General features: G+C 38.3%; 1 protein-coding gene across 2 annotated transcripts in view; it reads left to right on the forward strand.

Moving 5' to 3' along the window:
• Positions 1 to 15,966, forward strand: part of SLC39A12 (solute carrier family 39 member 12) — an 84,929-nt gene that overhangs the window by 10,772 nt on the left and 58,191 nt on the right. For both annotated transcript variants that reach the window (XM_019034319.4, XM_055354113.2), the window contains exons 4-5: positions 2,770 to 2,977; positions 15,184 to 15,356. In XM_019034319.4, coding sequence (XP_018889864.3) covers positions 2,770 to 2,977; positions 15,184 to 15,356 — 381 coding nt within the window. The remainder of the gene's footprint in view (positions 1 to 2,769; positions 2,978 to 15,183; positions 15,357 to 15,966) is intronic.

Raw genomic sequence — 15,966 nt, forward strand, 5'->3', positions numbered from 1 at the left:
TTTGCTGTAAATATGTTTAATTTCTTTTATTGGCAGAGCAAATGGAGAAGCTGTTTGCTAAGGATTTTGTGACTTTCACATCTGTAGCTCTAATCCTGTTAATTTCAAAATGCGACCATATTTTTATTCCTATTTTCATTTTAGGAAAAGGGATTCCTAGGCCCAGCGCAGTGGCTCGTACCTATAATCCCAACACTTTGGGAGGCTGAGGCAAGAGGATCACTTGAGGCCAGGAGTTTGGGATCAGCCTAGGCAACATAGCAAGACCTTGTCTCTACGAAAATAGAATTTAAAAAATTCGCTGGATGTGGTGGCATGAGCTGGTAGTCCCAGCTACTCAGGAGGCTAAGGTGGGAGGATGGCTTGTGCCCAGGAGTTTGAGGTTACAGTGAACTATGACTGTGTCACTATACTCTACCCTGGGCAACAGAAAGAGACCCTATCTCTAAAAGAAGAAAAGAAGGAAAAAAGAAAAGAAAAGAAAAAGGGGTTCCTTTACAGAACTGTTTTCTACTTAAACCAGGAGGCGTGCCTACATACAATTTCTTCAGTACAACATCTATATAATCCAAGTTTGATTCAAACTGGCTGCTAACATTTTAATCCTACCCATTACTGCCTCATGGGTAACTCAGCACTTAAAAGCACTTAAAAGGTGATGTGGTGTGTATTTCCAGGTTTCTGGTTATCCCACACATACTGCAAACCCAGGCTTCTGAGTATTTCTGAGATAAAACAGCCCCAGAACAGAATAAATCAGTATTATATCTAGAACTCCTTTTTCCAGCTAGTTTCGATCATTAAGAGTTGAACACCTGCTGAGTCATAACCCTTTGCTACACCTCAGGCCAGTGAACACCTGGATGACACCACTGTCTCTAGTTCCTGGGAAGGGTCCATGAGCTCATTCAACTGTACTAGGATTCTCTAGGAAGTCAATCAGTCCAGACTTTGCAGGAGGCTTTTGGCACTTCACCACATCAGCTGTTCTTTCTGACTAGATGGCGTGAGGTCAGATGAGGTTCTGGCTCACCAGGCCCATCATTACTTGAATTTTCAGGTCTTGGTCTGCACGGGACCCAGCTTCCACAGATCAAGTCACTAACGGCTGCTCCAAGTGGGCCTCAACAAGATCCCCAAGAGAATCAACTTGATACCCTAATCCAGGCAAGCTCCCTAATGGCTCAGAAAGCAACATCTCTCCCTTCCTTCAATCTGTTTTGTCCAAACCTCTCTGTGTTTTATCTTCCTGACTCAATCTCTCAATGTTCCCACCTCTTGAATTCTCTCCATTGTTGGCTGATTCCATGGTAAATGAACAGGGATCTCTCCCTAGTGTTCCTGTAGCCCTGCCTACTGCATGGAGGCTGGGCATTCCTGACCCCACGCAAAGGACTTCATGGATGGGAACAATGGTTGGAATTCTCCTTTATCCTCTATGGTGTTTTGAGACCATTATTGTTTCACAGCCTGCATGAAACACTCATGCTTCCGTGAGGTTCAAACTCTGTTATTTCAACTTGTTCTTTTCACCCATGGAACTTCTGGCTACTTCTCCAAATTTATCAAAATTTTGGTAACTGATTCTTAGCCTTCCACTCTGCTCTGGACCATGGTTATAAATATGTTCCTGCCAAGCTCTTCAATTACAGACTTTAAAAAAATATGTTCAATGGGCACTTTTTCTCCTTGTCCTAAGCCATTAGAATGCAACCTTGACACGATAACCTTCCCTTGATCTCTCTTTTGATGAATTTATTTTCTCCTTCACTTCATATGAAATGGGCTTAGTACAGTGCCTGGCACATTGTAGGCACTCAAATGTCTGAATGGGAATATGAATGGGATATAAAGCAAAATTAGAGCTTTTCACATGCTTATAATTTAATTGAGGAAAATTGATACACATATTTGAAAAAGGTCCTATGTCCTCTGGGAGTTCAAAGAACATGGACAGTGTACCAGATTTGACATGCAGTGAGTACACACTGAGCTTGGAACCAGAGGCAGATGAGAAGCAGAGGGGCCCTGTGATGACTCAAGGCAGCAGAGCCTGTGTGAAGTCAGGGTAGGGAATGTCAGCTTGAAAATCATTCTCCTGCAGGTTGCACTTAAAGCGGGGAGAGAAACAACCCACCAGTTTTAAGGATATTAAACAATAAGAGCAGGAGATCCCCTTGGAGAAAACACATCTTTAAGAGGATAGTGAGGCTGGGTGTGGTGGCTTATGCCTGTAATCCCGGCACTTTGGGAGGCCAAGGCAGGTGGAACACCTGAGGTCAGGAGTTCGAGACCAGCCTGGTCAACATGGTGAAACCCCATCTCTACTGAAAATACAAAAATTAGCCAGGCGTGGTGGCAGGCACCTGTAATCCCAGCTACTCAGGAGGCTGAGGCAGGAGAATCACTTGAACCCGGGAGGTGGAGGTTGCAGGGAGTCAAAATCGTGCCACTTTACTCCAGCCTGGGCAGCAAGAGCTAAACTCGGTCTAAAAAAAAGAAAAAAAAAAAAGGACAGGGAGAAAAGCTGGATAAATAAGGACCAGTGAGATGAGGGTTAGAAAATTCAGTGCCATGGTAGATAAACACGTAATTTTCAAATAGAGTTGTATCTGAGACAGGAGAAAGATGATAGTCATATTCCTCAAATGATTCAATTTTCTTTTAGAAAAACTATTCCTTATCCCTTTAGGGGGAAATTTCAGAGATGTTTGAATCAAAATAACTTCAGACGTTACAATTTTCTCTTTATTTTGTATCTGATTTCAGTGTATGGAAACCAAAACGCTGCAGAAAAAATCTGGAATAGTGAGCAGTGAAGGTGCTAATGAAAGTACGCTTCCTCAGTTGGCAGCCATGATCATTACTTTGTCCCTCCAGGGTGTTTGTCTGGGACAAGGAAACTTGCCTTCCCCAGACTACTTTACAGAATATATTTTCAGTTCATTGAATCGTACGAATACCCTCCGCCTATCAGGTAAGGATGTTTTCACGAATTTAACTTCCAAGTCACACCTACTAAATAAACTATGCCAAAAACAAAGGCCAAAGCTCTTGATGACTGAATTTGTTCAGGTATGTTTTAAATACCATTTTTTATAGAGTCATAAAGTCAGACAGCTTATGTGGCCTTTCAAGGCAAGCGTGCTATGAAAGCTATGCGGTGATGAGGCAAAAACATGGGCTTGGCCTGTTTCTAAGTGATTGGAATTGTGGATGTAAAGGGAGGAGGAGATTTTATGATCTGCCATAAATCCTAACTGAATAGTTTCTTATTTGGGACGTAATGCTGGGCCAGGCCTAACAAACTGCTGTGTAGAATGAAAGAATAGTATTCCAAATTGTGCAATACATTTGGCAGCAGTTTCCTTGCAATCATGAAAGTCATTTAATTTCGAATAGAAGTAATGTGAAATAGCCATCCTTGCTGCATTCCTGACTACCTTACCTGCTTTTTGGGGATCTAGGATGAAATAGGATGTCAGAACTGGAATTAGAATGTTTGTTTTGCACATTTCTTTGTACTTGAGAAGACATTAAAAATGAAATGACTAATTCTTAAAATACTCACCAAAATGCCCCTGAGATGGATTTTTGTTGTTGTTGTTGTTTTTAGAGACAGGGTCTCATTCTGTTGCCCAGACTCAAGTCCAGTGGCGGGACCGTAATTCACTGTAACCTCCAACTCTTGAGCCCAAGCAAGCCTCCCACTCCAGCCTCCTGAGTAGCTGAAACTACAGGTGTGTGTCACCATGCCCAGCTAATTTTCCTATTTTTTGTAGAGACAGGGTCTCACTATGTTGCCCAGGCTGGTCTCTGATTCCTGGCCTCAAGTGATCGCCTGCCTTGGCCTCCTAAAGTGCTGGGACTATAGGAGTGTGCTACTGTGCCCAGTTGGATTTTATTTTTTTAAAGCACCTCATTATCATGAGTAAAAAATTGATAACGATTCCTTAATATCATAAAAAATTCAGGCTGGGTGCGGTGGCTCACGCCTGTAATCCCAGCACTTTGGGAGGCTGAGGCGGGTGGATCACTTGAGGTCAGGAGTTCGAGACCAGCCTGGCCAACATAGTGAAACCTACGTCTCTACTAAAAATACAAAAAAAATTAGCCAGGTGTGGTGGCATGTGCCTGTAGTCCCAGCTACTCCAGAGGCTGAGGCAGAATTGCTTGAACCCAGGAGGCAGAGGTTGCGGTAAGTCGAGATTGCGCCACTGTACTCCACCTTTCGAGACAGAGCGAGATTCCATCTCAAAAAAAAAAAAATCAGTTAGTGTTCATGTTCTCATAATTAAAAAAAATTATTTTTATTGAATCAAGATCAAAATAAAGTCCATAAAATGCAAATTGTTGGTTTGTCCAAGTTTCTTTTATACATGTCACACTTCTTCCATCTTTTCTATTTTGTTGCAAGTTTTTTTTGTTGAAAAACAAAGGGGGTTGGTTTCCATCTGGAGTTTGCTGATTGCAGTCCTAGTCGTCTATCACGCATTTCTATGTACTGTGTTTCTTGTGTAGGGGCTGTTATATGTAGAGGCTTGACAAGGTTGCTTAGCTGTTTTATGTTAGTACCTTCCATTAGGAAGCATGTAACATCTAGTCATCTCTTTTTCAGAAGTTAAAAGCTATTGATGTTAGTTGCCTAGATTGATTAATTATTTAGGGCTTATAAAATGGTGATCTTCTAACTCTCATTTCTTCCTTACTAGCGTAATAATCCTATAATAGATAAACTTCCTCTCGTCACTACTTCATCTTATTGAGGTTCTTAAGGGAAGGTAAAAATAAATTCTTGACACTTTGACAGTTTTTAAAATAATAACAGTGGCCATTTTTAAAATAATAACAGTGGTCATGCATCCTTCAAAACAGAACAATTTGCTTTTAAAAATATTTATTTCCCGGGCCGGGTGCGGTGGCTCACTCCTGTAATCCCAGCACTTTGGGAGGCCAAGGTGGGTGGATCATGAGGTCAGAAGATCAAGACCATCCTGGCTAACACGGTGAAACCCAGTCTCTACTAAAAAATACAAAAAACAATAAGCCAGGCGTGATGGCGGGCGCCTGTAGTCCCAGCTACTCGGGAGGCTGAGGCAGGAGAATGGTGTGAACCCAGGAGGCGGAGCTGGCAGTGAGCTAAGTTCCCGCCACTGCCCTCCAGCCTGGGCGACAGAGTGAGACTCCGCCTCAAAAAATATATACATATAAATATATACATATATATATATATTGATTGATTGATTGATTGATTTCCCTCACAGAGATTGTAGGCATTTGTTGTTATGTTGTTATGTTTATACCTATGCCTTTAACATAGGTATAAACTAAGGCTCTCTTAAATGAGGTCCTCTTTCATCTATCTTCTAGCTGATCTTTGTTTGTGTGTGTGTATATACACACATATGTATACATGTGTATTTCTGATTTTTATAGGTTAATTTTATAACCTGCTTCATGATTATTTTTGCATGATTTTTAGGGGTTTCAGATATATAATACTATCTCTAAATACATATAGTTTTGCCTATTTCCAGTTCTCATGCTTTTATTTACTTTCTCATCTAATTGCATTGGTTAATAACCTCAATATAATGTTAAATAGTAGTCGGGATGATCTGCATCCTTATTATGTTTCTGACTCTGAAAGAGGAGCCCGTAGTATTTTCTCATTAAGTTTAGAGAACAAATGAGAAAAAATATATTTATAGAGTCTTTCATATTAACCCACATTTTTACATCTCCAGTGCTGGTCATTTCTTTAAGTGAACTTAATCAAAATGGGAACTTTACCCAAGTGGTAAATTTGGTCATTTCTTTTCAGCCTAAAGAACTTCATTTTGTATTTCTTATAAGGCAGGTCTGCTAGCAATAAATTCTCTCATTCATTGTTTATCTGAGAATGGCTTTTTTTAAACCTTCAATCTGAAAGATTATTTTGCTGGATATAAAATTCTTGATCCTTTTTTCTTTTTCTTTTTTCAAATTTTCGTGGGAACATAGTAGGTGTATGTATTTATGGGGTACATAAAATGTTTTGCTACAGGCATGCAATGTGTAATAATGACATCATACAGAATGGGGTATCCATCCCTTCAAGCATTTATTGTTTGTGTTACCAACAGTCCAATTATATTCTTAGTTATTTTAATATTAATATTTGCAATTAAGTTATTATTGACAATAGTTATCATGTTGTGCTATCAAATAATAGGTCTTATTCTTTCTAATTAATTTTGTTATAGCCATTAACTATCCCCCTCCCTTAGTACATTTCCCAACCTCTGGAAACCATCCTTCTATTCTCTATGTCCATGAGTTTGATTGTTTTGATTTTTAGATCCCACAAATAAGTGAGAATATGCAATGTTTGTGTTTCTGTGCTTGGCTTGTTTCACTTAACATAGTGTTTTCCAGTTTCATCCATGTTGTTGAAAATGACTTGATCTCATTCTTTTTTATGGCTGAATGGTATTCCATTGTGTATATGTACCACATTTTCTTTATCCATTCATCCATTGATAGACACTTAGGTTGCTTCCAGATCTTAGGTATCATGAACAGTGCTGCGTCAAAAATGAGAGTGCAGACATCTCTTCAATATACTAAGTTCGTTCTTTTGGGTATATACCCAGTGGTGGGATTGTTGGTCATATGGTAGCTCAATTTTTAGTTTTTTTGAGAAACCTCCAGATCGTTCTCCATAGGGGTCATACTAACTTACATTCCCAGCAACAGTACACTAGCGTTCCCTTTTCTCCACATCCTTGCCAGTATTTTTTATTGCCTATCTTTTGGCTATAACCCATTGTAACAGGGGTGAGGTTATATTTCATTGTAGTTTTGATTTGCATTTCTCTGATGATCAGTGACATTGAGCACGTTTTCATATTCCTGTTTGCCATTTGTATGTCTTATTTTGAGACATGTCTATTCAGATCTTTTGCCCATTTTTGGATCAAATTATTAGATTTTTTCCTCTAGAGTTGTTTGAGCTCCTTGTATATTCTGGTTATTAATTCCTGGTGAGATGAGTAGTTCGCAAATATTTTCTCCCATTCTGTGGGTTGTCACTTAACTTTGTTGTTTCTTTTGCTGTGCAGCTTTGTAACGTGATGTGATCCCACTTGTCCACTTTTAGTTTGATTGCCTACGCTTGTGGAGTATTACTCAGGAAATTTTCAACCAGACCAATGATCTCAAGATTTTCCCCAACGTTTTCTTGTAGTATTTCATAGTCTGAAATCTTAGATTTAAGTCTTTAATCCATTTTGATTTGATTTTTGTATATGACGAGAGATGGGTTCTAGTTTCATTCTTCTGCATGGGGATGTTCAGTTTTCCCAGCACCATTTATTGAAGAGACTGTGTTTTCCCCAGTGTATGTTCTTGGGACCTGTGTCTAAAATGAGTTCACTTTAGGTGTGTGTATTTGTTGCTGGGTTCTTTATTGTGTTCCATTGGTCTCTGTGTCTGTTTTTATGCCAGTACTTCCTGTTTTGGTGACTGTAGCTCTGTAATATAGTTTGAAGTCAGGTAACGTGATTCCTCTAGTTTTGTTCTTTGGCTCAGGATAGTTTTGACTGTTCTGGATCTTTTGTGATTCCATATAAATTTTAGGGTAGTTTTTTCTATTTCTGTGAAGAATATCATTGATATTGTGATAGGGATTGCAATGAATCAGTAGATTACTTTGGAAAGTATGGACATTTTAACAATATTTATTTTTCCAATCCATGAATATGGAATACTTTCCATTTTCTTGGTGTCTTCTTCAATTTCTTTCATCAGTGTTTTGTAGTTTTCATTGTAGAAATCTTTCGTTTCTTTGGTTAATTCCTAGGCATTTAATTTTATTTGTGGCTGTTGTAAATGGGATTACACTTTTATTTCTTTTTCAGATTGTTCACTGTTGGCATATAGAAATGCTACTGATTTTTGTATGTTGATGTTGTATTCTGCAACTTTATTGGATTTTCTTATCAGTTCTAATAGTTTGTGTGTGTGTGTGTGTGTAGATGAAACATAAATTGTGTCATCTGTAAACAAGGATAATTTGACTTCTTTCATTCCAATTTGGATGCCCTTTATTTCTATCTCTTGTCTGATTGCTCTAGCTAGGATGTCCAGTACTATGTTTAATAACAGTGTTGACAATGGGCATCCTTGTCATGTTCCAGATCTGCGAGAAGGGGCTTTCAGTTTGTTCTCATTCAGTATGATACTAGCTCTAAGTCTAATGTATACAGCTTTTATTATGTTGAGATATGTTCCTTCTATACCCCATTTTTTAAGGTTTTTATCATGAAAGGATGTTGAATTTCATCAAATGCTTTTTCAGTATCAACTGAAATGATCATATGATTTTTGTTGTTTATTTGGTTGATGTGATGTATTACATCGACTGATTTGCATATGTTGAACCAACCTTGCATCCTAGCTAGGGCATAAATCCCACTTAGTCATTATGAATGATCTTTTTAATGGATTGTTGAATTCAATTTGCTAGTATTTTGTTGAGGATTTTTGCATCACTGTTCATCAGAGATATTGGCCTGCCCCTCCCCTCCCCTCCCCTCCCCTTCCGTTCCCTTCCTGATTTGTCTTTGGTTTGGGTATTAGGGCAATATTGGCCTCATGGAATGAGTTCGGAAGTACTCCCTCCTCCTCTATTTTTTGGAATAGTTTGAATAGAATTGGTATTAGTGCTTCTTAAATGTTTGGTAGAATTCAGCAGTGAAGCCACTGTGTCCTGGGCTTTTCTTTACAGGGAGGATGTGTATTATGGCTTTAATCTCATCACTCGTTATTGGACTGTTCAGTTTTTGGATTTCTTCCTGGTTTAATCATGGTAGGTTGTATGTGTCTAGGAATTTGTCCATTTCTTCTGGATTTTTCAAATTTATTGGCATATGGTTAGTCATAGTAGCCATTAATGATCTTTGAATTTCTGCAGTATCAGTTGTAATGTCTCTTTTTTCATTTCTGATTTTATTTATTTGGATCTTTTTTCTTTTTTTCTTAGTCTGCTTAAAGGCTTGTCAATGTTCTTTAACTTTTCACAAAACCAACTTGTTGTTTCATTGATCTTTTGTATTGTTTTCTTCATTCAAATTCATTTACTTCTGCTCTAATCTTTATTATTTCTTTGCTTCTACTCATTTTAGGTTTGGTTTGCTCTTGCTGCTCTAGTTCTTTAAGATGCATTGTTAGATTGTTAATTTGAAATCTCCTCTTTTTCGATGTAGGCACTTATAGCTATAAACTTTCCTCTTAGCACCACTTTTGTTGTTTCTCATAGGTTTTGGTATGTTGTGTTTCCATTATCATTTGTTTCAAGACATTTTTCTATTTCCTTGTTAATTTATTCATTGATCCATTGGTCATTCAGGAGCATATTGTTTAATTTCCATATATTTGCATAGTTTTCAAAAATTCCTCTTGTTATTGATTTCTAGTTTTATTTCATTGTGGTCAGAGAAGATGCTTGATATTATTTCAATTTTTTTAAATATGTTGAGACTAGTTTTGTGACCTAACGTATGGTCTGTCCTTGAGAATCACCCATGTGCTGAAGAAAAGAATGTTTATTCTGCAGCTGTTGGATGAAATGTTCTGTAAATATATATTAGATCCATTTGGTTGTATAGTGCAGATTAAGTTTAATGTTACTTTGTTGATTTTCTGTCTGGAAGACCTCTCTAATGCTGACAGTGGGGTGTTGAAGTCTCCAGCTGTTATTGTACTGTGGCTTATGTCTCTCTGTAGCTCTAACAATATTTGCTTTATATATCTGGGTGCTCCAGTGTTGAGTGCATATATATTTAAAATTATTAAGTCCTCTTGCTGGATTGACACTTTTATCATTATATAGTGACCTTTGTCCCTTCTTACAGTCTTTGTCTCGAAATCTATTTTGTCTGATATAAGGATAGTGACTCCTGCTTTTATTTTTGGTTTCCATTGGCATGGAGTATCTTTTTCTGTCCCTTTATTTTTAGTCTATGTGTGTATTTATAGGTGAAGCATGTTTCTTATAGGCAATAGATCAATGGTCTTTTTTTTTTTATCTATTCTGCTAGTCTATGTCTTTTGATTGGAGAGTTTAGTTCATTTACATTCAATGTTATTATTGATAAGTGAGGACTCGCTCCTGCCATTTTTTATTTGTTTTCTGGTTGTTTTATGGTCATTTTCTTTCCTTTCTGTCTTCCTTTAGTGAAGGTGATTTTCTCTGGTGTTATGATTTAGTTTCTTGCTTTTATTTTTTGTGTATCCATTGTATGTTTTCTGTTTTGAGGTTATCATGAGATTTGCAAATACTATCTTATAATCCATTATTTTAAACTGACAGAAACTTAGCACTGTTTGTATAAACAAAAACCAAGCAAAAAGAACATTAATAAAAACTCTGTGCCTTAATTTTGTCCCCCAACTTTTAAACTTTTTGTTGTTTCTATTTATATCACATTGTGCTGTCTATGTCTTGAAGAGTTGTTGTAGTTATTGTATTTCATTAGTTTATTATTTAGTCTTCCTACTTAGGATGGGAGTAGTTTACACAACAGTTACAGTGTTATAGAATTCTGTTTTTTTCTGTGTAATTACTAGTGAGTTTTGTACCTTCAGGTGATTATTATTATTTATTAACATCTATTTCTTTCTGATTGAAGTAGTCCCTTTAGCATTTCTTATAGGACTGGTCTAGAATTAATAAAATCCCTCAGCTTTTGCTTGTCTAGGAAAATCTTTATTTCTCCTTCATGTTTGAAGGATATTTTCACAGGATATACTATTCTAGGGTAACAGTTTTCTTCCTTCAGCACTTTAAATATGTTATGCCACTCTCTCGTGGCCTGTAAGTTTTCCACTGAAAAGTCTGCTGTCAGACATGTTGGAGTTCCGTTGTATATTTGTTCCTCTTCTCCTCCTGCTTTTAGGATCCTTTCTTTATCTTTGATCTTTGGTAGTCTGCTTATTAAATGCCTTGAGGTAGTCATCTTTGGGTCAAATCTGCTTGGTGTTCTATAACCTTCTTGTACTTGGATATTGATGTCTTTCTTTAGGGTTGGGAAGTTCTCTGTTATTATCCTTTTGAATAAACTTTCTACCCCATCTCTCTCCCCATCTCCTCTTTGAGGCCAATAACTCAGATTTGCTAGATTCAGTAGTCATGCTTTATTTTTTTTTAAATTCTTTTGTCTCCTCTGTGTATTTTCAAATAGCCTGTCTGCAAGCTTACTAATTTTTTCTTCCACTTGATCAGTTCTGCTATTAAGACTCTGATGAATTCTTCAGTATGCCAGTTGCATTTTTTAGCTCCAGAATTTTTTAAATTATTTTTAAATTATTTAATGTTTTAAAATATTTTATTTTTAATTATTGGGTTCTTTTTAATAATTTTAATCTTTGTTAAATTTATCTGAGTTCTGAATTCCTTCTCTGTGTTATCTTAAATTTCACTGAGTTTCCTCAAAACAGCCATTTTGAATTCTATATCTGAAAAGTCACATATCTCTGTTTCTCCAGAATTGTTCCCTGGTGCCTTATTTAATTCATTTGGTGAGGTCATTTTTTTCCTGGAATATCTTGATACTTGTAGATATTCGTTTGTGTCTGGGCATTGAAGAGTTAAGTATTTATTGTAGTCATCACTGTCTGGGCTTGTTTGTACCCACTGTTCTTGGGAAGGCTTTCCAGATAGTCCAAAGGACTTAGGTGTATGATCTATGCTGTATCTGCTTTAGGATACAGATCTGCTATATCTGCACCCCAAACCCTGTTAACACTGTAGTTCTTGCAGACTCATACAGATATCTGGTCCTGGACAAGAGCCTGGAGAATTCTTTGGATTACCAGGCAGAGACTCTTGTTCTCTTCCCTTTCTCCTAAACAAATGGAGTCTCTCACTCTCTGTTCTGAGTCACCTGAAACTGACAGTGTACTGACACAAGCACCACCGTGGCCACCACCACTATGACCACACTGGGTTAGACCTGAAGCCAGCACAGCACTGGGTCTCACCCGAGGCCCACTGTAACCACTCCCCGGCTATGTTTGCTTAAGGCCTTGGGACTCTACAATTAGCAGGTGGTGAAGCCAGCCAGGCTTGTGTTCTACTCTTCAGGGTGACAAGTTACCCCAGTTCCCAGGCAGGTCCAGAGGTGCCATACAGGAGCCAGGAACTAGAGTCAAAAACCTTAGAAGTCTACCTGGTGTTCTACTGTATTGCAGCTGAATTGGCACTCGAATCACAAGACGTAGTCCTTCTCACTCTTCCCTTCCCTTTACAAAGGCAGAGGAGCCTTACTCTGTGGCCAGCACCACCACAGGTCCATGGGGAGAGCTGCCACACTACTGCCAATGTTCCCTTAAGGCCCAAGGGCACTTGAATCAACTTCTGGTGAATGCTGCCTACCCTAGGAATCACCCTTCAGGTCAGTGGGCTCCCCTAGGCCCAGGACAGGTCCAGAAATCCCATCCAAGGGCCAAGTCCTGGAATCTTGGGCCCCCCACCCCAAGAGTCTGCTTGGTGCTGTAACACACTGTGGCTAAGCTGATACCTGAAGCCAGCAAATCTCAGAGCCTCACCCAAGGCCCTTGACATAGTACTTGGGTATCACTGCTGGTTGTTTAGGGCCCAAGAGCTCTTCAGTTAGCAGGTGACAAGTCCTGCCCAGACTGGGTCCTTCCCTTCAAGGCAGCAGGTTCCTTTCTGGCCCAGGGCATGTCTAGAAATGTTGTCTGAGAGCTAGGACCTGGAAACAGGACCTTGCAACTCTAACCACTGCCCCATCCTGCTGTGGCTGAGCTGGTATCCAAGATGCAATGCAGAGTCCTCCCCACTCTTTCCTCTCCGTTCCTTAAGTGGAAGTGAGGGGTATCTTTTGGGGTAATGAGCTGTGCAGCCTGGGGTTACGGAAGGGGTAATACCAGCATTGTTCTGGCTGGTGTCTCAGTAGGTCATGTGCCCCACTCTCGAAGTCCAGTGTCTCTGGGTCCAGTACAGCACTAGGACTCATGTAAAAGTCGCCGTCCTTGTGGCCTAGACTGCCTTTCAAGTTTATTAGCACCCCAGAGCACTTTAGCCTGAGGTGGCAAGGCTTGTGGGGGAAGTCAGGTTCTAACTGCTAGGATCAGGGGTTCCCCTCTGGCTAGGGCTGGTTTAAATGCTTCCTTCATGGGCAGATGTCAGCTGAGTTTGGTCCTGTTTTCCTTTCTGCTTTAACAGGACAGCATTGAGTTCAATGCCTCAAAATTGACATGCCCCCCTACTGTCAGCACCCAGAGATGCTCTCTGCACCACACTGCTGCTACTGGGGAGGTGGGAGAGGGGTGACATCAGAGATTCAAGACTGTTTTTTCTGCCTCTTCAGTGCCTATTTCAGTAATACGAAGTTAAAACCAGGTATAACGAGGGCTCACCTGAATTTTAGTTTGTATGAAGGTCCTTTTCTTGTGCAGATAGTTGTTAAATTGGTGTCCTTGTGGGGAGATGATTGGTGGAGGCTTCTATTCTGCCATCTTGCTCTGCCTCCTCCAGTTTTTTTCTGTAGCTCTTTGAATATATCATTTCACTACCCTTCTGTCCCCCATTATTTAGATAAGAAATCAGCCATTAATTGTAGTGATGCTCCCAGGTAGGTGATGAGCCATTTTCTTTTGCTGCTTTCAAGATTTTATCTTCTGTTGTAGTTGTTGTTTCTTGCTTTTGTTGATACAGATTCTCACTCTGTTGCCCAGGTTGGAAGTGCAGTGGCGCCATCTCAGCTCACTGCAACCTCCACCCCCTGGGTTCAAGTGATTCTCCCATCTCAGCTTCCTGAGTAGCTTGGATTACAGGCACCTGCCACCATGCCTGGCTAATTTTTATATTTTTTATTTTGTAGAGAAGTGGTTTCACCATTTTGGCCAGGCTGGTCTTGAACTCCTGACCTCAGGTTATCCACCCGCCTTGGCCTCCCAAAGAGCTGGAATCACAGGTGTGAGCCACCACACTGGTCCTCAAGATTTTATCTTTGACTTTCAGCAGTTTGACTGTAATATGTCTGGGTGTGAATCTTTTTGTATTTATCTTACTTGATGTTTGATATGCTTCTTGAACATGTATGTTCAGGCTTTTACCTCAGATTTTGAAAGTTTTGGCCATTATTTCATCCAATATTTTTTCTAATCCTTTCTCTTTCTCCTTTCTCTGACTGCCAATATATATACATTGGTATACTTGCTCTTGTTACAAGTCTCTGACACTTGTTCTTTTTCTTTTTTCTTTTTGTTCTTTAGAATGAATTATTTCTGTTAATCTATACTCATGTTCAGCGATTTTTTTCTTCTGCCCTCTCAAATATGCTGTTGAGTTCCTGTAGTGAACTTTTTGTTTCACTTATTGTCTTGATATTCTTCAACTCCAGAATTTTCATTTGGACATTTATATAATTTAGATTTCCTTATTAAAAATTCCTATTAATTGATTTTTTATTGTCAAACTTTCCTTTAATTCTTTAAATATAATTTCCTTTAGTTCCTTAAACATAATAGCTCCTTTAAAGTCTGTATTTGCTGAATCCAACATCTGGAAATACTGAGATGTATTTATTGACTGCTTTTTTTTTTTCTACCACTGTTGATAATATTTAGGAAAATTCCATTTTAATCATAAGTAAGAAGATGTATAAATCCATATAATTTACTATTATGTTTATTTCTTCTTTGTACAAATTATTTTTTAAAAGCCTAGAGCTATACCGAGGGAAACTAATCTGCGATCTTTAAATTGACTGCCATACCATAGTTGCATTAGAAAACAAGATCTAGTTTGTTTCTAGAATCTTATCTCCCTTTCACGGCTTTTCTCTCTTTTGCATATACACTTAAAAGGAAAACAATTTGATTGACTTAACTAAAGTAATAATTAATCTATGATGGATGTATAATGCCTCCAGGGAATAATTTCCTAAGGATTAGGCCAGTTTCATCTTTAATTTACATTTTTATAGAAAAAGAAAATCCTTGACTCAATGGAAGGCATTTTCGTTGGTGGAAATGTCCATTCCGTCATCTCTAGGGCTTAAAAAATGATAAGAATTCTTTGTAAGGGAATATCTATGCTGTAGCTATGTGAAATTGTGACTATTCTGAACTTAGCTATTCTATGTGACACCAGATTTTATATGAAATTTCTAGAACTAGACCAACTCCTCAACACTCTCTGGACCAGAAGTATTTGTATCAAAAATGAGAAAATCCATCAATTTCAGAGGAAACAAAACAACATAATAACCCATGATCAGGACTATTCTAATTTCTCTTCACCCATGGAAAAAGAGTCTGAGGATGGTCCAGTTTCCTGGGATCAGGTATTGCCATTGTTTCTCTTATTCAAGCATTTGCTACTGTCAAAGGAAGCCCAGCTGTGAAAGTTTTATTAGAGTTGTAGAAAACTTAAAGAATATTGTGTATTATCTTGAAAAGTAAAAATATTCTAGTTCCACCACGTAGTTACGGTTTTCTTTTTCTACAAGTGTATCTCTGTAGACATAAAAACAAAGCCAAGGTATATAGGGGAATGAAATATATTGCTTTTTCCTCCCTTGGGTTCAGATTGAATGAATTAATAATTAATTCAGAAAACATATTGAGCATTTTATGCACACCGCTAATCATCCTGGGCATGAGAGATACAGTGTTGAACAAAAATAGGCACATATTTTTGCTATTATGTGTCTTAAAAGTTATTTTCTGTTACTTCTGCCATGTATAATAGGAATCTGTTGAAGTTGACTCTTTCAAACTCATGTTTATTGTATTCAACTGCAGGTGACAAGAGTTGATCTCCATATTAATCCATGTTTGTGAAGTTTCCTTAATTAGGGCCAACTCTCAGGAAGAGAACAAATACGGTCTCTTCATGGAGACCTTATTTGAATAAAGAATAATTCATTTCTTAACATTTAGGGGTTACTTAAG

The sequence above is a fragment of the Gorilla gorilla genome, chromosome 8 (assembly GCF_029281585.2).
Source record: "Gorilla gorilla gorilla isolate KB3781 chromosome 8, NHGRI_mGorGor1-v2.1_pri, whole genome shotgun sequence".
NCBI classification, from domain to species: domain Eukaryota; kingdom Metazoa; phylum Chordata; class Mammalia; order Primates; family Hominidae; genus Gorilla; species Gorilla gorilla.